Source organism: Podarcis gaigeae, assembly GCF_964106915.1.
Source record: "Podarcis gaigeae genome assembly, chromosome: 3".
In the NCBI taxonomy this organism is placed as follows: Eukaryota; Metazoa; Chordata; class Lepidosauria; order Squamata; family Lacertidae; genus Podarcis; species Podarcis gaigeae.
Window position 1 is genome coordinate 120964324 of NC_139680.1, and position 23405 is coordinate 120987728.

The 23405-nt window shown below is 51.6% G+C and overlaps 3 protein-coding genes across 4 annotated transcripts in view; 1 reads left to right on the plus strand and 2 right to left on the minus strand.

Annotated features, from left to right (window-relative positions):
• CLU (clusterin) overlaps positions 1–10339 on the minus strand; it is a 32819-nt gene extending 22480 nt beyond the window's left edge. Inside the window, exon 1 of one of the 2 annotated variants that reach the window (XM_083733506.1) lies at positions 10192–10339. In XM_083733506.1, the coding sequence (XP_083589632.1) occupies positions 10192–10318 (127 nt within the window). In that variant the 5' untranslated portion in view covers positions 10319–10339. Of the gene's footprint in view, positions 1–10190 lie in introns of both variants that reach the window. The other variant, XM_083733507.1, reaches the window with a different exon arrangement.
• A 4201-nt stretch (positions 10340–14540) lies between these two features.
• Positions 14541–23405, minus strand: part of LOC310842040 (sterile alpha motif domain-containing protein 12-like) — a 225228-nt gene continuing 216363 nt past the window's right edge. The window contains exon 5 of the transcript XR_014562790.1: positions 14541–14562. The gene's annotated coding sequence lies outside the window, so the exon portion shown is untranslated. The remainder of the gene's footprint in view (positions 14563–23405) is intronic.
• The window catches only part of SCARA3 (scavenger receptor class A member 3), a 39595-nt gene continuing 36257 nt past the window's right edge, over positions 20068–23405 (plus strand). Inside the window, exon 1 of the mRNA XM_083733454.1 lies at positions 20068–20748. Coding sequence (XP_083589580.1) covers positions 20742–20748 — 7 coding nt within the window. The 5' untranslated portion in view covers positions 20068–20741. The remainder of the gene's footprint in view (positions 20749–23405) is intronic.

The window sequence follows — 23405 nt, forward strand, 5'->3', positions numbered from 1 at the left end:
CTAGTCCAGCCATTGAAAAACAAACAGGGAACTTGGCCGCAGAGGAGATGACGGCTGAAAAACGCTCCACCTGCGGCTCTTGGAAGCGGCTGGAGTTTTGCATCGTTCTCCCCGTCCCCCTGCTGCCCTAGAGACCAGCTGCAAGACCCTCCAAACAGAAGCCAGCCAAGAGCCACAAAACAGAGGTGAACATGCTCTGAGTACAGAGTGTCTGAAGGGAGAAACACACAGAGAAGTTTCTTGGCCAGCCGCCCTCGTCTCCATGGCCTGGAGCTTCTGGAATCCAGGGGGGTGCGGAAATGGGGGCTTCATTGTGCCAAGGTCCCGCTTTCTGGAAACTCCCTCCCTTGTGCCCATTGGGAGGAAGAGTTGCGTAACAGATGGCACTGCCATCCAAGGCAAGCGGGGCGGGCAGGCAGCTCTCACGGAGAAATAGAACGAGGGGGGAGATTGGCAAGCTGGCTGCGTGTGCCCTCTGAATCAGCAGGCATAATGGGGGGAGGAAAGGAACAGGCTGAGCCTCCCTCCCTCGGAGATTTTGTGCCTGTGCCTTCAGCAAGACTGGCAGATGGATCCCCACCAGGAGAGGAAAGGGGGGGAGAAGTGCTGGGAAACGTTCGGGAAAAAGCCAACCCAAACCACCCAGGGTTTGAGCAAAAAAATCCCCGATGATGGCAGGCTGGAGGGGGGCTGGCAAAGAGAGAATAGACAGGAGGGGAACCTCAGCAGACTTTGGTAATCTTTGGCAACACGGTGCCCTGAGCGAAGCCAACATTTGGAGCCCCCAACCCGATCTTCTCAATTGTGGATCTTCTTGATTTTGAACCCCCTTGGCTAGGTGTCGGTACAGTGGTACCTCTGGATGCAAAGGGGATCCATTCTGGAGCCCCATTCGCACCCAGAAGCGATTGCAACCAGCGTCTGCGCATGCGTGGGTCGCGATTCACCGCTTCTGCACATGCGTGTGACATCATTTTGACCGTCTGCGCATGCGCGAGCGACGGAACCCGGAAGTAACGCGCTCCGCTACTTCCGGGTCGCCTCGGAGCGCAACCAGAAAATACTTATCCCGAAGCTACTTCAACCCGAGGTATAACTGTACAGGCAAACACCACCCAAAATCCAACGCTGCTCTTGCTCCGAACACTAGAACTCGCAATCATCGAAAGAAGCTGAATGTTGGAAGATTCAGGACAGAAAGTGCCGGATTTGCGTATAAGCAAAACAAGCTATAGCTGGGGCCCCACTCTCTTGGAGGCCCCCCCCCAAGATTTAAAGTATACCTGAAGGAGCGTCTCCACCCCCATCGTTCTGCCCGGACACTGAGGTCCAGCGCCGAGGGCCTTCTGGCGGTTCCCTCGCTGCGAGAAGCCAAGTTACAGGGAACCAGGCAGAGGGCCTTCTCGGTGGTGGCGCCCGCCCTGTGGAATGCCCTCCCACCAGATGTGAAAGAGAACAACTGCCAGACTTTTAGAAGACATCTGAAGGCAGCCCTGTTTAGGGAAGCTTTTAATGTTTAATAGGTTATTGTATTTTAGTGTTCTGTTGGAAGCCGCCCAGAGTGGCTGGGGAAACCCAGCCAGATGGGCGGGGTATAAATAACAAATTATTATTAGAAAGGAAAAAACCTGGATGTACATTTCCAAAATACAACATAAAAAACAAGTAAAATACAGCAACAGTGTTTTGTGTTGTGTAGGCTCCTCTGATGTACCGTAAGTCATGGGCCCCGCGTGCTAGCCTGCTCCCGAAAATATCCCATATAAAAAGCCCCATTACCTTCAGTAGCTTAAAGGTAAAGGGACCCCTGACCATTAGGTCCAGTCGTGGCCAACTCTGGGGTTGCGGCGCTCATCTCGCTTTACTGGCCGAGGGAGCCAGCGTACAGCTTCCAGGTCCTGTGGCCAGCATGACAAAGCCGCTTCTGGCGAACCAGAGCAGCACACGGAAACGTCGTTTACCTTCCCACTGGAGTGGTACCTATTTATCTACTTGCACTTTGACGTGCTTTCGAACTGCTAGGTTGGCAGGAGCAGGGACCGAGCAACGGAAGCTCACCCCGTCATGGGCATTCGAACCACCGACATTCTGATCAGCAAGCCCTAGGCTCCGTGGTTTAACCCACAGTGCCACCTGCGTCAGTGGCGTAGCGTGGGTTGTCAGCACCCGGGGCAAGGCAAGTAATTTGTGTCCCCTAACCCGTGGATTTGCGCCCCCTAACCCTAACCCCCAGATGTTGCCCCCGGTGCGGCCGGCACCCCCCTGCACCCCCCACGCTACGCCACTGACCCGCGTCCCTCTTCTGTAGCTTAGGGCCTCATCCAACCTCAATCCGGCCCTGGGGAACTCGCAGCAGCAGGAAACCAACTCCCCATCATGGGGCAGGGAGTAAAATGCACATTCGAAAGGTACCATTTTATCCTTGAGTGCCAGGGGGCTGCCCCACACAGGAGTGACGCCCGGGGCAGCAAGAGGCTGTGTGCTTTGGATTCTTGCAACAAGTAGCCAGTGTATCCCAAGCCGCCCTTGCCCTCCCCAGAGCTCGATGGCGTGGGAATGGAGCAGAAGAGGCATCATGTTGCTCAGACCCACAGCTCAATGGCAAAGCAGCTGCTCAGGGATGCAAGAGGTCCCTGTCTCAGGCCCTGGCACAGACACCTGGGAACGTGTAGCCGGCAAAGAGCATCTCTCTCCCACCCTCCTCGCCTTCCACCTGCTCAGCGGCAGGGCAGGTGCTTGGCATGCAGAAGGCCTCGGGTTCAACACCCCCCCAGCAGCTCCAGTTAAAGGGATCGGGTAGCAGCAGGGGATGGGAAAGACGTGGCCGACTCGGCCCAGGAGGCCCGCCAACAATTCTGGGCTCAATGGACCAGGGTCAGTGCATTACCTCTTTTCAGCGACAAACACAGTTTTCTCTCTAGACAAGAAACGACAAGGGGGACCCTGCAAAAACTCGGCACATCCACACCGTATACTGTGTTTGAAGACACATGTTTGAAGAGACTGCTGGATCAAGGCCATTGCAGGAATTTATGTATAGGTTGGGGGGGTTGCCCCTCCAGCAGATATCATGCACATGCAGCCCACTACCAAAATCAGCACAATCACTTTTGTGACTTCTGTGATTTGTCCCCACAAAACACTTCATCACAGTTTCTTCCTATCTGTTCAAAGGGCTTCTGCTGCACAATACCAAATGTAAGAATTCACTGATAAATGTATCTCTGTACTGGCTCACTGGGAAAACTTCAGAAATTCCTATAGACATGTGAGCTCAGCTACTCAGCAGCCCCTCTGCCTGAGTGATAATCCCTGGCATCCTGATACCTGAGTGCCAGACAGGTAGCCCTTCCAGAAATAACAAACCCAGATGAAGACAAAAGGGTGTGATTAACTTGGCTGGGAAACAGGGAAATGAAATTATCTCTTTTGTTCCACTTGATGGGTGTTTGGTGGAGGGCAAGAGGAACCATGGGGCAGGGTCCAGGATGCTCAGATTATGGCCACCAGACCTCCCCTTTCATGATGTATGAGTGATGTATTAGTGATGTAGTTTCGGGGGGGTGTAACATGGGGATTAAAAGGTAAAGGGACTCCTGACCATTAGGTCCAATTGCTGACATCTCTGGGGTTGCGGCACTCGTCTAGCTTTACTGGCCGAGGGAGCCGGTGTACAGCTTCCGGGTCATGTGGCCAGCATGACTAAGCCGCTTCTGGCGAACCAGAGCAGCGCACGGAAACACCGTTTACCTTCCCACTGGAGCAGAGCCTATTTATCTACTTGCACTTTGACATGCTTTCGAACTGCTAGGTGGGCAGGAGCAGGCACCGAGCAACGGGAGCTTACCTCGTCACGGGGATTCGAACCGCCGACCTTCTGATCGGCAAGTCCTAGGCTCTATGGTTTAACCCACAGCGCCACCCGTGTCCCATAACATGGGGATTAGCAGCTAATAAAAGTTGGGTTCTCTTTTGTTTGGGGCTTCCATCTTGTTCCACCTGGTGGCAGGTGGGAGTCTTGTTGCAACAGTCTTCAATCAAGACCAAACCTACTGGCTGCTGTTTTGCTCTGGTATTCCTGGCTGGTGTCCTTGTCCAAGGGAACCCTCAGATTTCTCCATTAACAGGGGAAAGGCGGCTCATCTAGTCCAGCATTCTGTTCTCACTGTGGCAAACCAGATGCCCTAAGGTAAACCCTGCAAGCAGGATTCAAATACAAGAGCAACTCTCCCCTGCTGTGGTTTCCAGTGAAATAAATATTGTCTTGCTCCCTTTAAAAGCGTCCCAGCCTCGTAGGGAGGACAGGACTCTCAGAGAGAGCACTTTTGCGGAGGCTCTGCACCGGTCGGGAAATATAGTACAGTATAGGAAGTGGGTGTACGACCTTTCAGAAGACATTCAGAAGCCTCGCTGCTTCTGACTGTGGAGGCAGAGAAGAGCCGTAATGGCTAGTAGGCCTGGACAGCCCTCTTCTAATAATTAATAATAATAATAAATATTTATACCCCGCCCTCCCCGACCAGAGCCGGGCTCAGGGCGGCTAACACCAGTAAAAGTACAGTAAAAACATAATGGGGGGGGAACAATTTAAAATACAGGTTATAATGCAATTTAAAATGCAGCCTCATTTTAAAAGTAGCCCATAAATCAAAACCATAAGGGGAGGGAAACGTAAGGGTCAGACTGAGTCCAAACCAAAGGCCAGGCGGAACAGCTCCATCTTGCAGGCCCTGCGGAAAGATGTCAAGTCCCGCAGGGCCCTGGTCTCTTGTGACAGAGCGTTCCACCAAGTCAGGGCCAGTGCTGAAAAGGCCCTGGCCCTAGTAGAGACCAGTCTAACCACCTTGCAACTTGGGACCTCCAAAATATTGTCATTTGTGGACCTTAAGGTCCTCCGCGGGGCGTACCTCTATGAATGTGTCTCGCCCACTTTTAAAGCATCATTCGGAATTGGTTGGAGCCTTTTAGGCAAAATGGCAGTGGAAGGAAACTGGTCCAGCAAGTGAGATCTCAGCACCTGCTTTGTCTCTGTCTTTATTCTCTGGGACCAACGAGGCATCAAAACGAGGGAAAGAGAGAGAAGCTGAAGGGCAGAGAAAGGGGGCTGTGAATGCCAGCAAAGTTGGACTGCTGCCCTTCTGCCCAGGCTGCAAAACAAAAGAAGCAGGGAAACAGCTCTGGGACAAAGTAAATTCCTCCCAGAGATAAGGCGCCAGACAGGGAAGAGGAGGGGGAGGAGGAGGAGGAGGAGGAGGGAATTGTTCCTGCACTTGCAAACAAAAAATAAAAATAGAGAAAGAGAGAGAGAACCTTCTTGATTCAAGCCCTGAGCCCTTCACTGTGCAAACAGACCATAATGATCTTCCATGCCCTTCAAACATACACAGCTGCCCACACCACCTCTCCAATTCCAGGGCCTGAATGAAAAACACGAACGGTGTCGGCTGCGTTTCACAGCGGCCGGCATTTCACGCACGGAAGCCAGCCACACAAATCTGCCGGGATCACGTTCCACAAACTGGCTGTGCATCGCTGGCCCGCTCTCCAACCAGATTGCATCTCAAATGAGAAAAGCCAGCAGCTCAGCCCAGCCTGGAAGCCCTGCCAGGCCACAGGTGCTCAGTGATGGCAGAAATGCTCTCTGCACTGTTCTTCCCATGCTCCTGTGTTGATTTCTAGTGGGCCCTGGCAAATAATAATAATAATAATAATAATAATAATAATAATAATAATAATAATAATAATAATTTATTTATACCCCGCCCATCTGGCTGGGCTTCTCCAGCCACTCTGGGCGGCTTCCAAAAAATATATATATTAAAATACTGTAATGCATCAAACGTTAAAAGCTTCCCCAAACAGGGCTGCCTTCAGATGTCTTCTAAAAGTCTGGTAGTTGTTGTTCTCTTAGTGGGAGAACACTAAGTGGGAGGGCGTTCCACAGGGAGGGAGCCACCACCGAGAAGGCCCTCTGCCTGGTTCCCTGTAACTTGGCTTCTCGCAACAAGGGAACCTCAAATAAAGTCTTATTTTCCAAATGATGGACTGACTGTGATTGATTCTCAGTTAAATATCTGGCTAGTTCAGATGACAACCTTGAGCTTTGAACTTTGAGTAATTAAAGAAGAAAAGCCACTTTTCCCAGGGACAATCCTAATTACTTTTTCTTAATGGTGACACGGACCATTCATAACGTAGGGATATTCTTCACAACTGTGAGGGTTGGGGCAAGCGAAGATGAGCGACGAAAATGAGCTCCAGCGTTTTGCACTGCTTCTGCTCAGGCTGCGCGGAAAAGGCATTTTGGTTCCTGAAATTCATTCTGATTGTGCGGATCAAATAAAACTGCTAGAATGCCACGGGACGCTGCATTAATGTGTGAAAACAGCCTGGGTTCAATGATCCCCAGATGGTGGAGACGTCGGGCACCAATCCTGGCTCCCGGGCCAGGTTGGTTCACTTGGTTGGTTCACTTCACTTGGTTGCAAGTGGTTGATAGCCAGACATTCCACTTTGGTGACTATAACCTTGGTTTAAGGAGCCTTTGGCACCTAGTTCATATACTTTAGTTTCTAACATCTAGTCCAACCCCCTGCAAGGCTGGAATCTCAGCTAAAGCATCCCTGACAGAGAGCCATCCAACCTTCGCTTCAAAACCTCCACCACCTTCCAAGGGAGTCTGTTCCACTGTCAAATGCCTCTTACATGATGCCAGCTTGAGTCCTTCCACCCAAATAACAGGCACAATCTTTGTATTCTTTGATAGCAATAAGCCATCCGCTGCGGCACTCTGAATACAGCAAGCGTTCCTTGTTTGCAGACATGGCAGGCTCCTTTGCAGGGGAGAGAGGAGCAAATTTGGCCAGCCTTTAGGAATACTCTTCCAGGAAACTTTTGACATCTGGGTTAAAAAACCCAAGCAAGTTTCTAGCTCTCATTAACGCAGAAGAATACGCTGCCTGCAAACTTGGGAGAACAGAGGAGGGCCGAAAGCCTTTCAAGGCAAGACCCAGTGTCAAAATGAATGGGGCACCAATTCACGGGGGTGTGCAAGAGAGATATGATCACTATTGTCATCCCTCTAGATGACAATTTGACACTCTTCCCTGCTGCTCTTTGAGCACCAGAGCGCAGCTATCCGGTGCAATCACATTTTAGAGCAGGAACAAAGCCCGTCATGAGAGATCAAACGGATCCATGCCCCGGGTCTTGCACTTAAGGAACAAGCTGCCCCAAATGCCTAAAAATCTGCAACAATTTTCCAGGCACAAGAGGGGGAGAGAGGGAAGAGAAGTATCAAACGCTGCCACAAAGAACTGCAATTGCAGAAAAATATAACGACACGGCTGGTGGGTTGCTATTCGGCTGCAAAAGGCCCGTTTTAGAGCTCACCAGAACCTAAGAGGAGCCCTTTCTGGGAGATGATATATAATGAAATGTAAAAAAAAAATGTTTAAAATAACTTTTGTTAAAAAAACAAAAAACCCAGAAGCTTTTCTATTAGGAATTATAGGTACAGACGTCCCAAAGGAGAGCAGAAAAGACTTTTTATGTACGCGACAACAGCCGCACAGATGCTACTAGCCCAGGGATGGGAAGAAGAAAGAGTTCCCTATGAGGGAGGAATGCCAAGCTGAGCTGATGGACTGTGCAGAGATGGCAAAGTTGACCGGAAAGCGAAGGAACCAAGAGGATGAAAACTTTTAAAAAGAATGGAGGAAATTTATAATCTGTTTGAGAGACGGTTGCAAGAAGATGAAAACAGCAGGGTTTTAATCTCACTTGTAAAACACTATAATTTTATGCTTGTAAAATCAAATAAAAATGATTTCATTAAAAAAAGAACCGAAGGAGAGCCTGCTGGATCAGGTCACCCTTTTTTCAAACCATCCAAGCTGCATGTGGCAGGGAGTTCCATAGTTTCTGCACTGAGTGAATCTGTCCTGAATCTTCTAACCTTCAGCTTCATTAAAGGTAAAGGGACCCCTGACCATTAGATCCAGTCGTGGCCGACTCTGGGGTTGCGGCGCTCATCTCACTTTATTGGCCGAGGGAGTCGGCGTACAGCTTCCGGGTCATGTGGCCAGCGGGACTAAGCCGCTTCTAGCGAACCAGAGCAGCGCACGGAAACGCCGTTTACCTTCCCGCTGGAGTGGTACCTATTTATCTACTTGCACTTTGACATGCTTTCGAACTGTTAGATTGGCAGGAGCAGGGACCGAACAACGGGAGCTCACCCTGTTGCGGGGATTCGAACCGCCGACCTTCTGATCGGCAAGTCCTAGGCTCTGTGGTTGAACCCACAGCGCCACCAGCACCCACAAATTCTAGAGTTATGAGAGAGTTATGAGGCATCCTCTATCCACTACCTCCATAATTTTTTATCCTCTTCCTCATAGCTGAAAGCTGTTTGACAGTGATACAGACTCCCTCGGAAGGCGACGCACTCTCCATCGCAGAAACATAGAGTTGGAGGGGACCTCAAAGGTCATCCAGACCAACCCCTGCATGGCAGGAATCTCAACTGTAGCATCCATGAGGTTGGAGGCTTTCAAGCAAAGGTTGGGTGGCCATCTGTCAAGGATGCTTTAGTTGCGATTCCTGCATTGCGGGGGTTGAGCTGGATGACCTTTGGGGTTCCCTCCCTCCTCCAGAGTTCTGTTTCTGCTTGCCTTTTCTCTGAACTAAAAGGCCCCAAAGGCTGCAACCTTTCTTCATGGAGTCGTTCCATCCCTTCAATTTTGCGTGCAGTTTTCTAAACTTCTCCCACCTCTACAATATCCTTTTTGAGCAGGATGAAGGCTGCAACTCGGGCGAGGGGAGAGGGTGCTGGAAGGGATTAGGGTACCCTCCCTCTTGCAATTTGGGGTGGTGCAGGGCCCCCACCCTCAAGCTCCACCCTGCCCTCCCCTTCCTCGGTTTCCCCCATGTTGGCATCTAGACTGGCCAGGACCTGCACACTTCCTCCCTCTGCCAAAGCCCCAGATAGGAATTCAGAGGCGTGTTTTGAACGGTCATGAGGTCTAGAAACCTTGCCAGGCGAAAGCCCGCTGCTGATGCGTCAACAACTCTCTGCCCGAGTACCATTCCGGGGTCAGCAAAGCATTGTTTCCCAAAGGCAGCCACAGAGCCAGAAACTGCATCAGGGACACGAAAGGAACACGGTGTACCTGGTCTGCTTAATCTGACCCAACTCAGCTGCGGCGACAAAGCCATGCCCATCCTCAAGGCCGTGGGCGATTCTGCATGGCAACAAGGGTGGGGCTCAGGGCACAGGATCTGCACCGACGGCCCCCCTTGCAGCCTCCCACATCTCCAGGGAGGGCAGCTGAAGGGTCCCTTGTCTGAATTCCCAAGAGAGATGCTGCCAGTCAGTGCAGGGAGAGGTGGGACAACGGTTTGACTCGGGATAAGGAAGCTCCCAACTCCGTTCAGTATAAGGAAGTGAAACACTCTTAATTGAAGGGGGGGACTCTCACCACTATACGGCACTTCCCTCCAGCGTATCCCCTGGAGCCAGGTTCCCAACCACTAGGCGACACAGCCTGCCCTCCTTCCCATCAATGTGCCACACTACGGCAACCCGCACGCTCCGTCTCGGGGGCGTACCCAGCCCATCCTCTCCCCCACACCCCACGCCGAGCACGCGCGCACAGACCAACCCACGCGCGTGCGCGCACACAGACACACACACCCCTCCAACAACGCAAGACGTCCCAGCCCGAGTTCTCCCGCAAAGACCCGCTCCTTTCCCACCATCCCCAAAAAGGCCGTTTTCTAACCGCGTCCTTGATGGAAAGCGTTCACACGTGACGCGTGTGCCCGCGCAGGTCAGACTAGGGCTTTTCCCGCATCCACCTACACAGCAGATGTACGGCGGTCGCTTCTTGAATCCACCACCCCTTCCCCGCCCCACTTGCCCTACTCCGAAGCAGCTGCGCCCTGCAGAGCTCTCCTCTCCGGCTCCGCGCACGTGTGGATGCGCTGCTCCGGAAAGGAAAGGGGGATCCTGCCTTTGCAAATATTAAGCATCATCGCCTCCCCTTTTGCGCGCGCCCTTCCCAGCCCTTTGCAAACCCTGCCCGGCCTGCGCAGATATTCGCAGCCGCTGTTTGCAGGCGGGGGCGCAAAATCCAGCTGACTTTGCGCGCTGCCTCCACTTTTGCTGCAAAAGCGCCGCAGCTGCATCACCTCTCGAGTCGCTCTCGGCTTGTCCTCCTCGCCCGGTCGATCCGTGGCGCAGTGGCCGCTCTGCGCTTTTATAGGCGGGCGCCTCCCCCCCTTCTCTCCCCCCCCCCCTCAGCTGCTCTGAGCTCATCGCAGACAGAAATCAACCTCCAGCCCCCCCCCCCGGCCGCCCGCCCTGGATGGAGCCTGGGAAAGCAGCAAGCCAGGGCGCAGCTCCCCGACCTGCCGCCAGGGGTAGCTCCCGCTCCATCGCCGACGGGGCGCCCCCAAACCGGTTCTGGTTCCCCCAGACTCCCGCTGTTTGGGTCCATTCGTAAAAGGGGAGCCAGAGCGACCCCGCCCAGGCCTCCTCACCGTCCCCCATCGCCGCAAAGCCCCTTTCTCCAAAGCCTTCTTCATGCACATGAAGAAGAAGAAGAGTTTGGATTTGATATCCCGCTTTATCACTACCCGAAGGAGTCTCAAAGCGGCTCACAATCTCCTTTCCCTTCCTGCCCCACAACAAACACTCTGTGAGGTGAGTGGGGCTGAGAGACTTCAGAGAAGGTCACCCAGCAGCTGCAGGTGGAGGAGCGGAGACGTGAACCCGGTTCCCCAGATTAAGAGACTACCGATCTTTAACCACTACACCACACTGGCTCTCTGAATTATTTGTTGTTTAGTCGTGTCCGCCTTAGTCGTTTAGTCGTGTCCGCCTCTTTGTGACCCCCTGGACCAGAGCACGCCAGGCACTCCTGTCTTCCACTGCCTCCCACAGTTTGGTCAAACTCATGCTGGTAGCTTCAAGAACACTGTCCCACCATCTCGTCCTCCGTCGTCCCCTTCTCCTTGCACCCTCCATCTTTCCCAACATCAGGGTCTTTTCCAGGGAGTCTTCTCTTCTCATGAGGTGGCCAAAGTCTTGGAGCCTCAGCTTCAGGATCTGTCCTTCCAGTGAGCACTCAGGGCTGATTTCCTTCAGAATGGAGAGGTTGGATCTTCTTGCAGTCCATGGGACTCTCAAGAGTCTCCTCCAGCATCAGAATTCAAAAGCATCCATTCTTTGGCGTTCAGCCTTCTTTAGATATTTGAAGATGGCTACCATATTTCCTCTCAGTCTCCTCTTTTCCAGGCAAAACGGAACCGCCTCACCTGGTCTGCCCCACGGAGGACCTTAAGGTCCATGAATAATCATAGTTTAGAGGTCCCGGGCCCTAAGGAAGTCAGACTATCCTCCACCAGGGCCAGGGCCTTCTCAGTGATGGCTCTGACCTGCTGGAATGCTCTGTCCCAGGAGACCAGGGCCCTGCAGGATTTAACTTCCTTCCACAGGGCCTGTAAGACAGAGCTATTCTGCCTGGCTTTCAGTTTGAACTTAGCCTGATCTTTTATTCCCCTTCCTTCCCTCCTCTTCCCATTTTATGAAGATCACCCGCTCTGGGATTCCACAGCTAATTCTGCCCTGGTCTCCTCACTGACCCAAATAGGACTAATTTAGCCAGCTAGCTTTGGTGATCATCTAATGTTTATTGGATGGATTTCCCCCCTAAATTGATTTTTGAATCCTGAATTTATTGTTATTCACGTTTTTTATGCTGTTTTTTGTTGCATCAATTAAGTGTTTTAAATTTGTTGTTAGCCACCCTGAGCCCAGTTTTCGGAACCCGGAAGGGTAGGGTATAAATAAAAAAATATTATTATTTATTATTAAATGTACCCAGCTCCTTCAACCATTCCTCATCAGGCTTGGCTTCTAGACCCTTGATCATCTTAGTTGCACTCTTTGGGTTTGGTCTGCCAACCAGCTGCAAATCCACCTAACGGTTGCCTCATCCAGTTCACATTTTGCCTACTTCTCCACAAGAATATCATGCGGGACTTTGTCAAAATCAATTTCAATAGGAGCTTTGCAACCATGTTTTTCTTCCAAGGAGCTCAGAGAGGTCTCGGACATGGTTCTCCCCATTTCACCCTCACACCAACCCTGTGAGGTGGGTTAGGCTAAGAGACGAGGACGGGCACAAAATCACCCAGTGAGCTTCATGGCTGAGCGGGAATTTGAACCCGGGTAAACTGCTCCCAAGTTGTTAGGGCTTTATATACCATTAGTAGTAGTTGTGGTTGTTGTTCAGTCGTTTAGTCGTGTCCAGCTCTTCATGACCCCCTGGACCAGAGCACGCCAGGCACTCCTGTCTTCCACTGCCTCCCGCAGTTTGGTCAAACTCATGTTCATAGCTTCGAGAACACTGTCCCACCATTTCGTCCTCTGTCGCCCCCTTCTCCTTGGGCCCTCCATCTTTCCCAACATCAGGGTCTTTTCCAGGGAGTCTTCTCTTCTCATGAGGTGGCCAAAGTCTTGGAGCCTCAGCTTCAGGATCTGTCCTTCTAGTGAGCACTCAGGGCTGATTTCCTTCAGAATGGATTGGTTTGATCTTCTTGCAGTCCATGGGACTCTCAAGAGTCTCCTCCAGCACCAGAATTCAAAAGCAACCATTATTTGGCGATCAGCCTTCTTTATGGTCCAGATCTCACTTCCATACAGCACTACTGGGAAAACCAGAGCTTTAACTATACGGACCTTTGTTGGCAAGGTGATGTCTCTGCTTTTTAAGATGCTGTCTAGGTTTGTCATTGCTTTTCTCCCAAGAAGCAGGCGTCTTTTAATTTCGTGACTGCTGTCACCATCTGCAGTGATCATGGAGCCCAAGAAATTAAAATCTCTCACATACCATTAGTAACCCTAATCATAATGATAATAATACCATCTCCACAAGAACCTGTGATAACCCAAGGATTGGGTTGTGGGTGAGAGTCTGGGTCAGTTCAAAGGGACAGCAGTGGTTGTGGCTGCAGCAGTCGGGCAGCTGTGGGGATGCTGACGTCCACACGTCCAGTGGTGGAAGTGAAACTGGGGCAGAGGGCTAAAAATAAAAGAAATCCTTGCTCAGCTGTGGCAACTGATCTCTTGCCAAATCACAAGATCTGTCTGGCTTTGGGGTTTGTCAGATCTGAGAGAGGGGAGTTCTGCAGAAGGGAACACACATATACACCTTAGAAACCTCCCTGGATAGCATCATAAGATTCTATAGTGGTGAAATATACTCAGAGTCGCAAAGTGATTTCATGCTCTTTATTCAGCTCATAGTGGTGAGGAGGAATGAATGAAAGTCCCCTCAAAGTATCTGCTTTATATACATTATTTACACAATGGGCTGACCATGATTGGCTAATTCTGGAATTCTACTGTAAGCCAATCAGGTTGTGGATTCACTTCTATCTGGAGCATGATTGGGTGGTTCCTGCTAACCAATCATACTGCTGCATTGTTCTAGGACCAATCAGACTGCTGCATTCTGAATCCTATTGTTCTAGGACCAATCAGACTGCTGCCTTTTGGAGCCTATTGTTCTAGGACCAATCAGACTGCTGCAGTTTGGATCCTATTCAATTCAGTACATAACAAGTGGGGATAGACCCCAATGTGGGGATGTTGAGGGTGACAGGAGAGGATATATTGTTTATTAATATCCTTCCTAACTTGTGCTGTTGTCTTTGTCCATGGAGTCATCACCTTGCCAACAAAGTTCTGTATAGTTCAAGCTATGGTTTCCCAGTAGTGATGTATGGAAGTGAGAGCTGGACCATAAGGAAGGCTGATCGCCGAAGAATTGATGCTTTTGAATTCTGGTGCTGGAGGAGACTCTGGAGAGTCCCATGGACTGCAAGAAGATCCAACCTCTCCATTCTGAAGGAAATCAGCCCTGAGTGCTCACGGGAAGGACAGATCCTGAAGCTGAGGCTCCAAGACTTTGGCCACCTCATGAGAAGAGAAGACTCCCTGGAAAAGACCCTGATGTTGGGGAAGATGGAGGGCGCAAGGAGAAGGGGACGACAGAGGACGAGATGGTGGGACAGTGTTCTCAAAGCGACCAGCATGAGTTTGACCAAACTGTGGGAGGCAGTAGAAGACAGGAGTGCCTGGAGTGCTCTGGTCCAGGGAGTCACGAAGAGGCGGACACGACTAAACAACAACAACAACTTGTGCTAGCAAGTTCCTTTACTTAGCAGAGTTTACATTCCCCTTTTTGCATGCACAACAGATAGCTGGTTGCAGGCTCGTGTGAGCCTCTCACTATTACACAATTCAGTCTGTCTCAGGTTGAATTGTATAGTTTCTAGTAAGTTCCCTTGAATCCCTCTTAAAAGAATACATTGGTACCTCGGGTTAAGAGCTTAATTCGTTCCAGAGGTCCGTTCTTAACCTGAAACTGTTCTTAACCTGAAGCACCACTTTAGCTAATGGGGCCTCCCGCTGCCACCGCGTGATTTCTGTTCTCATCCTGAAACAAAGTTCTTAACCCAAGGTACTATTCCTGGGTTAGCGGAGTCTGTAACCTGAAGCGTCTGTGTGCTGGTCCAGGGGGGAGGTTACCGTGGGGCGAGGTCCAGGACCTGAGTTGAGGGTCGACAGACAGTCCTCCTCGGGCAAAGCAGGGTCCACAGCGGGAAACCGGGCAAGGACAGGAACTCTGGGGGAAACAAGACTGGATGCTGGTCGAAACAGCTCATCAACGACGTTGCTCCCGCAACCTGGGACCGGGCTGACTGGCCTTTATCTTCTCTGAGGCCAGGGGCGGCCCCGGCCCCCAGGAGACCCGCCTCTCCTGGCCTTAAGGTGAGCACTCCTCCTAGGAGAAACCAGTTCCCTTCGCCTCTCTGCCCTGAGCCTCTGCAGTTCAGGAGAGGCTGGAGGGTTACTGGGCCCAGGGGGGAGACTCACCTGTAGGCACTGAGTCCTCAACCACCTCTGGAGCCAGAGTGGATTCACCTGGTGCCTGCTCCTGAGGATCCGGCACAGGTGCAGGCGCTTCAGATCCAAGGCCCTGCCCCAGTTCAGCCGGCCCTGGAGGCGGGGACTCCTGTGCAGGCTGGGATTCCTCCGGTTCAGCCTCTGAATCGGATTCCCAGGCCATCACACCCTGTAACCCGAGGTACCACTGTAAAGACACAGCAATCTTATTCAAAGTCAATAAAAGAAGTTTACTCACATCAGTCCACAGTTGGATTCCTGAAGGCAGACTTAGTTACAAATATGTACATGTGGATCTACCCCATATGGAGGAATAATCCCAGTGCTGCTAGCTGAGAGCTAGCAGAGCAGTCCTAGTTAAAAACTGGTCCAACGAAGAAGGGAGTCAAAAAGAGAGAGTGTGCTGCTCGCCTTGTCCTTTTTGTTACCTGGACAGGTAAGGACACGCCCACCTCTAGTCACATGCAAGAGGAAGGATGCTCCAACCCAGGAGGAACAAGAAGTTTCCACTGGCTGGACCAAACATCCCCTTGCATGTCCACTCTAGGAAAACAAGGAATGTTGTACTTGACTGCTCCCAGTGGATTATATCCCACACCCAAAGGGCCATCTCGTTCAACCCCTTGCAATGTGTTGCTCTTCTTAGATGCAAAGTGGGGCATCACCAAAGACTGCCCTCTGGAGCCAGGGGCAGCTATTATTGTGGTGGGCATCTGTCTCTCTCGGCAGACAGTGGAGGAGTGTGCCTTTACAGGTAAAAGCAAACCGTTGGAGAGTTTCTGCGCCTGCTGTGGCTGTAGAGGCCGATACAGGAGAGACATGTTTCGTTGTAGGCGGGGCAGATGAAGGCGTCCAGTTTCACTACTGCAGATGCACCAGGGTGTTTCTTCTTTCACCACCCCTTCTCTCGTGTGTGTGTCTCAGGAAGAAAATCCAAAAGAGAGGAGAGCTTTTGGCCTAGCTGGGGCCACTCACAGAATTGTAGATTTGTAGGGCGGTCATCTAGTCCGACCCCCTGAAATGCACAAGATGTGTCCAGCAGCTGACAAGGTGGCTGTGTGGCTGTGCGGCTGTTGAATTCAGTAATCACCTGAAAGGGGGCAGGACCACAGAGGCTGGGGTTGTGGGGAGAGGAGGAAAAGACTGAGCAAGGTTTGGGGGGGGGGGCTTGAAAGTGAGTCTCCAATTCCTGATGGGCCTCCCTTCTGTCAGCAGAGGGCAGCAGCCCCAAGCGCTCAAGCCCTCTGTGGGAAAGAGGGTCTCTTGTTAGCCTGTTGCAAGAAAGATCACCAGGAGAGCACTGCAGCCACTGGGTCAGCCAAAGGGGGTCCCAAAAGTCTGGCTTCCTGTCCTCCCAGAGGGCAACCAGATGCCCATTAATAGAAATAGAAATACTTTATTGTCACTGTACAACTTGTTTAAAGGTAAAGGGACCCCTGACTGTTAGGTCCAGTCGTGGCCGACTCTGGGGTTGCGGCGCTCATCTCGCTTTAATGGCCAAGGGAGCCGGCGTACAGCTTCCGGGTCATGTGGCCAGCAGGACTAAGCCGCTTCTGGCGAACCACAGCAGCGCACGGAAACACCGTTTGCCTTCCCGCCGGAGTGGTACCTATTTATCTACTTGCACTTCATGCTTTCGAACTGCTAGGTTAGCAGGAGCAGGGACCGAGCAACGGGAGCTCACCCTGTCAAGCGGATTCGAATCGCCTACCTTCTGATCGGCAAGTCCTAGGCTCTGTGGTTTAACCCACTGCGCCACCTGCGTCCCTCATATGATTTGTTTACAGTGAGATTAAACAAGCCCCCACCCCCACAATCTCTCTGCCCTTGTTACACTCTGTGTGCTGTCCTACAACCACCAACCCTGAACATCAGCTGCAATGTTGCTGTCTTCTATTCAGCAGCCTCACAGCCCATGGGTAAAAACTGTTATTTAACCTGTTGGTGCAGCTTATCATGCTTCTACATTTCTTGCCTGAGGGCAGGAGATTTAAAAGGTGCTGGCCAGGGTGTGAGTCATCGCTGAGAATGTTCCTCGCTCTTCTGAGGCAATGGTCTCCTGCGATGACATCTAGAGCAGTGTTTCCCAACCTTTGGCCTCCAGCTGTTTTTGGACTACAACTCCCATCATCCCTAGCTAGCAAGACCAGTGGTCAGGGATGATGGGAATTGTACTCCAAAAACAGCTGGAGACCAAAGGTTGTGAAACACTGATCTAGAGGACTCAGGGGACAGCCCATGATATCATGCGCTGTCTTCACCACCCTCTTTAGGGACTTTCTGTCTGTGGCTGTCAAACCAGCGCACCACACCATAATACAGTATGAAAGAACACTTTCTATCATGGACCAAAAGAAGGAATTCATCAGTTGCTGTCTAATATATATATATCAGATATCTATGTCAGATATATATATATATCAGATTTCTTCTAAAAGTCTGGTAGTTGTTTTTCTCATTGACATCTGGTGGGAGGGCATTCCACAGGGCGGGTGCCACCACCGAGAAGGCCCTCTGCCTGGTTCCCTGTAACTTGGCTTCTTGCAGTGAGGGAACCCTTGGCACTGGACCTCAGTGTCCCGGCAGAACGATGGAGGTGGAGACACTCCCAGTCCCCAGTCTGGCTGCCGTATTCTGGATTAGGTAGCCCCACATAGAGCACATTGCAGTAGTCCAAGCGGGAGATAACTAAAGCATGCACCACTCTGGCAAGACAGTCTGTATTGTATGCTCTTTCTTCCCAGAAGTCCTAGGTCAGAGGTCAGCAACCTAAGGCCCATGGGCCAGAAGCGGACCAAGCCACCCACTTGGTGAGTCCCCGTGCGCTGCGCTAAAGCAGCGCAGCACAGCGCAGGGACTCTCTTCTACGGCTCCGGAAATCACTTCTGCACATGCCCAGATGCCGGAAAACACTTCTGTGCAGGTGTCTGGGCATGTGCAGAAGTGATTTCCAGCACCGCGGACATGCGCAGACGCTATTTCCAGCATCACGCTGCGCCAGTCAGGCCCACGGAGGATCTCTGTGGGAATGATCCGGCCCATGTCCGGTAAGCCTTGCCGAACCTTGTCATGGCTGCTACCTGAAATCTGCATGGTCCCACAAAGAGCCTCCTTCGAATGCCTCCTCCCATCTTCCATCTTTTCCCTGCCCCCACCCCCTTCGCTTCATTTACCATCCCAGTGAAGAGTAATGGAGAACTTGAATGCTTGGACACTATTTTGGGATGTTTTGCTTGGCCTAGTAAAGACCAGTTATTGATTTTGAGATTTTCCTTATGGACCTGCAAGGCTGTCTTTGGGTGTGTGTGTGTGTGTGTGTGTGTGTGTGTGTGTGTTCCTTAGAAACCAAAGTTTGTGAAAACAACTTGTAAGGCACAAATCCAGGAAGGACTTCTACAAACTCAACCCCACCGAAGGTCCCTAAGGCTTGAAGTGATGATGGCTGCAGTTTTTAAAAATATGAACATGTTCTCAATCTGTTCCAGAACGTTAGAGCTGGCACCTCTACAAGATTTTAATTCCTTCTTTAAATAAAAGAAATGGGCATTTGGCCACCAGCTCTAGAAATCGCCATTTCAAGAGACTCGGAAAGAGATAAATGTAAAACTGTGATAAATGCACATTTCTATTTACGTATAGGGTCTGTAATGCATCTGCATAAGGGCATTTGTGTGTTTACATGTGTGTGCTGTTGTGTGTCTACACAAGTACATCAGGATGACAGTGAGGTTTTAAAAAGGCTGAGTGGCGTCACTTCCCCCAAAATATGACTTTGTGTGAAGGGACCCCAAACTTTCAATCAACTCAACCAACACACTGTATACCAAGACAGTATCATTTTTCTAAGACCTTGACCTGTCGAAGAAATCACTATTCTATGGGATACAATGCTCCTTATTTCAAAGGAGTCTGCAGCCTCCATTGTGCCGAGCAAGTCACTTTTGCTGCCACTTTACAGAGGGGAAACTGAGGCTCCACACGCAACGTATTTAAAGCAAATTCAATGCACACGGCCCCCAAGAATCCTGGGAACTGCAGTTGGCTAAGAAAGCTGGGAACCGTAGCTGTGTGAAGGGTAAACTACAGTTCCCAATGTTCTTTGGGGAAGTCATGTGCTTTTAAAAGTGTGTTGAGTGTGCTTTGGGTGATAAACAAATGGTCAAAGGCCTGGAAACTTATGAGGAACGGCTAAGGGAGCTGGGCATGTTTAGCCTGGAGAAGAGGAGGTTAAGGGGTGATATGATAGCCATGTTCAAATATATAAAAGGATGTCACATAGAGGAGGGAGAAAGGTTGTTTTCTGCTGCTCCAGAGAAGCGGACACGGAGCAATGGATCCAAACTACAAGAAAGAAGATTCCACCTAAACATTAGGAAGAACTTCCTGACAGTAAGAGCTGTTTGACAGTGGAATTTGCTGCCAAGGAGTGTGGTGGAGTCTCCTTCTTTGGAGGTCTTTAAGCAGAGGCTTGACAACCATATGTCAGGAGTGCTCTGATGGTGTTTCCTGCTTGGCAGGGGGTTGAACTCGATGGCCCTTGTGGTCTCTTCCAACTCTAGGATTCTATGATTCTATGATTCTATGACTGCAAGAAGATCAAACCTCTCCATTCTGAAGGAAATCAGCCCTGAGTGCTCACTGGAAGGACTAAACAGCAACAAGAAGACCTCCATGGTCGAGATGCTTCTGAATCCCAGTTGCTGGGAAGCCACAGGAGGTGAGAGTACAGTATTGCTCTTGAGTTCAAATCCTGCCTGCAGAGTTTTCCACATTAATCTGGTTGGCTCCTATGAGGACAGAATGCTGAACTAGGTAGGCCATTGGCCTAACCCAGCAGGCTATTCTTAGGCCCCTCGAAAGGGCATGCTTGGGGGGTGGGGAGACCCCGGATCCCCACATCAACCCCCCCCCAAAACACTGCCTGCCTCCTGCTTGCCTCTTTCTCTCCCCCTCCTCTCCCCCCTTCCCCGGTGAAGAGGACATTTGTTAGCAATTAGGGCTGGAGGGAGGGGACCCAGCGCATATTTCGGCAAAGCTCCAACGCCGCCTCGCCTCCCTTTCCTCCCCTCCCTCCCCCACCCCCACCCCCTGCTGGATTTGGGGGCAGCGGCCATGGGAGGGAAGGCTCCAGCCAGCCGGAGAGGCGGCTGGCATATAGAGGAGCCACTCGCCCTGTTTTGAAAGCGCGAGGAAGTTTGTCTGGGCAATGGACCAGGGGGAGCACGCAGGAGAGGAGAGAGAGCCGTGCGCCCTCGAGGCAGCAGAGATGCGGCTCTTTGCGCACTGACTGAAGGCCACTCTCTGGGACGAGGGGAGCCAGGCAGGGGGTGGATGTTTAGCCAGGAGGAGGAAGGAAAACCCAGTCACCTTCATGGGGCACTGAAGGGGTGAGTCTCGCCGCCACCTCCCTCGGCGCACCGATGGCCAGGTGAAAAAATGGCCCACTTTTAGCAGCGCTGGATGGAAGCGAGGACCCCCTTCTCCAGGCTGCTGTGGAGCGGGGTGCGGGGAAAGGATGTCCACTCCACGCTCCGGAGCCGCGATGCTCTGTTCCCCGAGCCGCGTCCGGTGTCTCTGGGATGCGCTGCTGGGATGTGGCGCGACCCTCTAAGCTCCATCCTCGAGGACCAGAGACGTCTGGCAAGCTGCGCCTCTTCACCTGCAAGGCCTACTGGAGTCAAACCTCCCTCGCTCGCTTGCTTGTTTCGGTAGAAGCGGCTCGGACTGGGTCGTGGGGGTCGCAGTTCTTCTCAGGGGGAGGATCATGAAAGGTGAGTCGGAGGCAGCGAGGCTGCTGTGTCCACAGAGCTCTTTGTCGCTTCCGCTACAAGAGAAAACGGTGGCGACCCTTCTGGAAATGGAAGAAAGGTCTCCCTTTAGTGATCTGAGGTTTGTTTAGAATTGATGCAGCTCTTCAGAGCCACAGTTATGATCTGTCATCTGCCCTGAGGTTGGCACTGGAGAATGTCCCGGTGGACATTAACGCATCTGGGCAAAGGCATAGTAGATCTGTTTGGATTTTCTCCTTTGCGCGTCCAATTGACTTGGGCTGGCCCAGACTGAACGCATAGCATCCGCTGTGAGAGGAGTCCTGGGTACACTTCCGAGCCTGAAATCTTGTGATTGACTCTACATACATGATGTTAGCCACAGTCAACAGCTTGTAGTGTCCAGGTCAAAGGAAGGAATAGTCCCACTGTGTCCAGTTCTGGGCACCACAATTTAAAGAGGATATTGACAAGCTGGAAGGTGTGCAGAGGAGGGCAAGAGAGATTCTTGGTTCTGAAAACTAAGCCTTACGAGTAATGGTTGGGGGAGTTGGGGATGCTTTAGCTGAGATTCCTGCATTGCAGGGGGGGTTAGGCTAGATGACCCCTGGGGACCCTTCCAACTCCACATTTCTATCATTCATAGCCATCCTGTCATTTCTTACGAAAGGCTGTGTTTTGATGTATTTTCCCCCCTCCCAAAAAAACCCCCAGCTTCGATCCAAACTAGGGCAAAAGAAAACCCCAGCTGCGTTTTTAACTGGTGATGTGCCCACAGCCTAAATCTCCAGGGCGCTTAATTCAAAATGAGCGTCCCCTTTGCAAATGCCGGAGCCCCCGAGATGTTTGTGAGGGAGACTGGGCGAGGAAGGCAGTCGGGAATTGCTACCAGGGGCCTGAAGAAACTCCAGAGGCGGGGGTGGGGAGGGGGAAGTGGGCGGGAGAGGCGGAGCCGGTGTGCGGAGTGAGTCCGGGGTTACGCAGAGGGCTCACAGCTCTGGCTACAACAGCGGCTCATTGCTTGCCTTCCAGTCCTCAGGACACCCACCCACCCCCTCCCACTTTCCCCCCTTTTTGTCTGACTTCAGAGATCAAAAGTACCGCTCAGATTTCAGAGTGCAAATTACCAGAAAAACAGATGGAGGGGACGGGACGGGACGGGACTCTTTCTCGTCCGTGCGCAAGACGCATCATTTAGCGCTGATAGTCATAATTGCGGGCTTGAAACGTGACCCCGCAAATGTCGCTGGGTTCCTGGTGCAGGAAAGCGCCGTTTGAATCTGCTCTTGGCCCAGGCAGCTTCTCGGTCCGGAACACGCCCTGAGGTTTCCTTTTCCCCTCGCTCTCATCCTGCAAGCGCCACCCTCTGGGATTGCTGAGGGCCGGTTCTGCCGCCGTGCAGTCACAGAATTGTAGAGCTGGAAGGGACCTCCAAAGGTCATCCAGTCCAACCCCTGCAGTACAGGAATCACAGCTGTAGAATGTCTTAATCAGAGGTTTTTAATCAGAGGTTGGATGGCCATCTGTCATGGATGCTTCAGCTGAGATTCCTGCATTGCAGAGGGTTGAACTAGATGCCCCTTAGGGGTCCCTTCTAACTCTACAATCACAACCTGACTTGTGGGAAAATAGCAGTGCTAACCCCACATAAAGGTCAAGGGACCCCTGACCGTTAGGTCCAATCGTGGCCGACTCTGGGGTTGCGGCGCTCATCTCGCTTTATCGGCCGAGGGAGGGCGTACAGCTTCTGGGTCATGTGGCCAGCAGGACAAAGCCGCTTCTGGTGAACCAGAGCAGCGCACGGAAACACTGTTTACCTTCCCGCCGGAGCGGTACCTATTTATCTACTTGCACTTTGATGAGCTTTCGAACTGCTAGGTTGGGAGGAGCAGGGACCCAGCAATGGGAGCTCACCCCGTTGTGGGGATTCGAACTGCCGACCTTCTGATCAGCAAGTCCTAGGCTCTGTGGTGTAACCCACAGTGCCACCCACGCCCCCCCTAACCCCACATACCTGGGAGTAAACCTACTGATTTCAATAGGACTTCTGAGTAGAGCAGACATGGTTAGAAGTGCACTGTTAGAGATGTATTTATTGTTGCATTTTGTGGCCTATTTAGGTATGGATTCTGTGTGTGTGTGTGTGTGTGTGTGTGTGTCTGTCTGTCTGTCTGTCTGTCTGTATGTCTTACATACACAAAGACACCCTGACCTACATCCTAGTGTTTAGACATGAATGCGGTGCAGAACTAGGGCATCATCAGATAGCATGGATGGGGCAGTAAGTGGGAACTCCTAGTCATTAGGAAGACAATGGACTCAATTGACTGGGAAGGTCTCATAACGACCCAAGAAGAGCGCTGCTGGATGAGGCCACTGCCCAGCATGGTCTTCTCACAGCGACCAACCTGATGCCTCGATGGGAAGGAGGATCAGAGCCCAAGACCGTGGTGAGACAGGTTAGTTTTACCCTACTGATGATGTGTTGTTGCGATCGTAATCCTGCTCAGTACGAGAGGAACCGCAGGTTCAGACCTTTGGTGTATGTGCTTGGCTGAGGAGCCAATGGGGAGAAGCTACCATCTGTGGGATTATGACGGAACACCTCTAGGTCAGAATCCCCCCTAAACGTAACGATACCGCAGCGCCGTGGAGCCTCG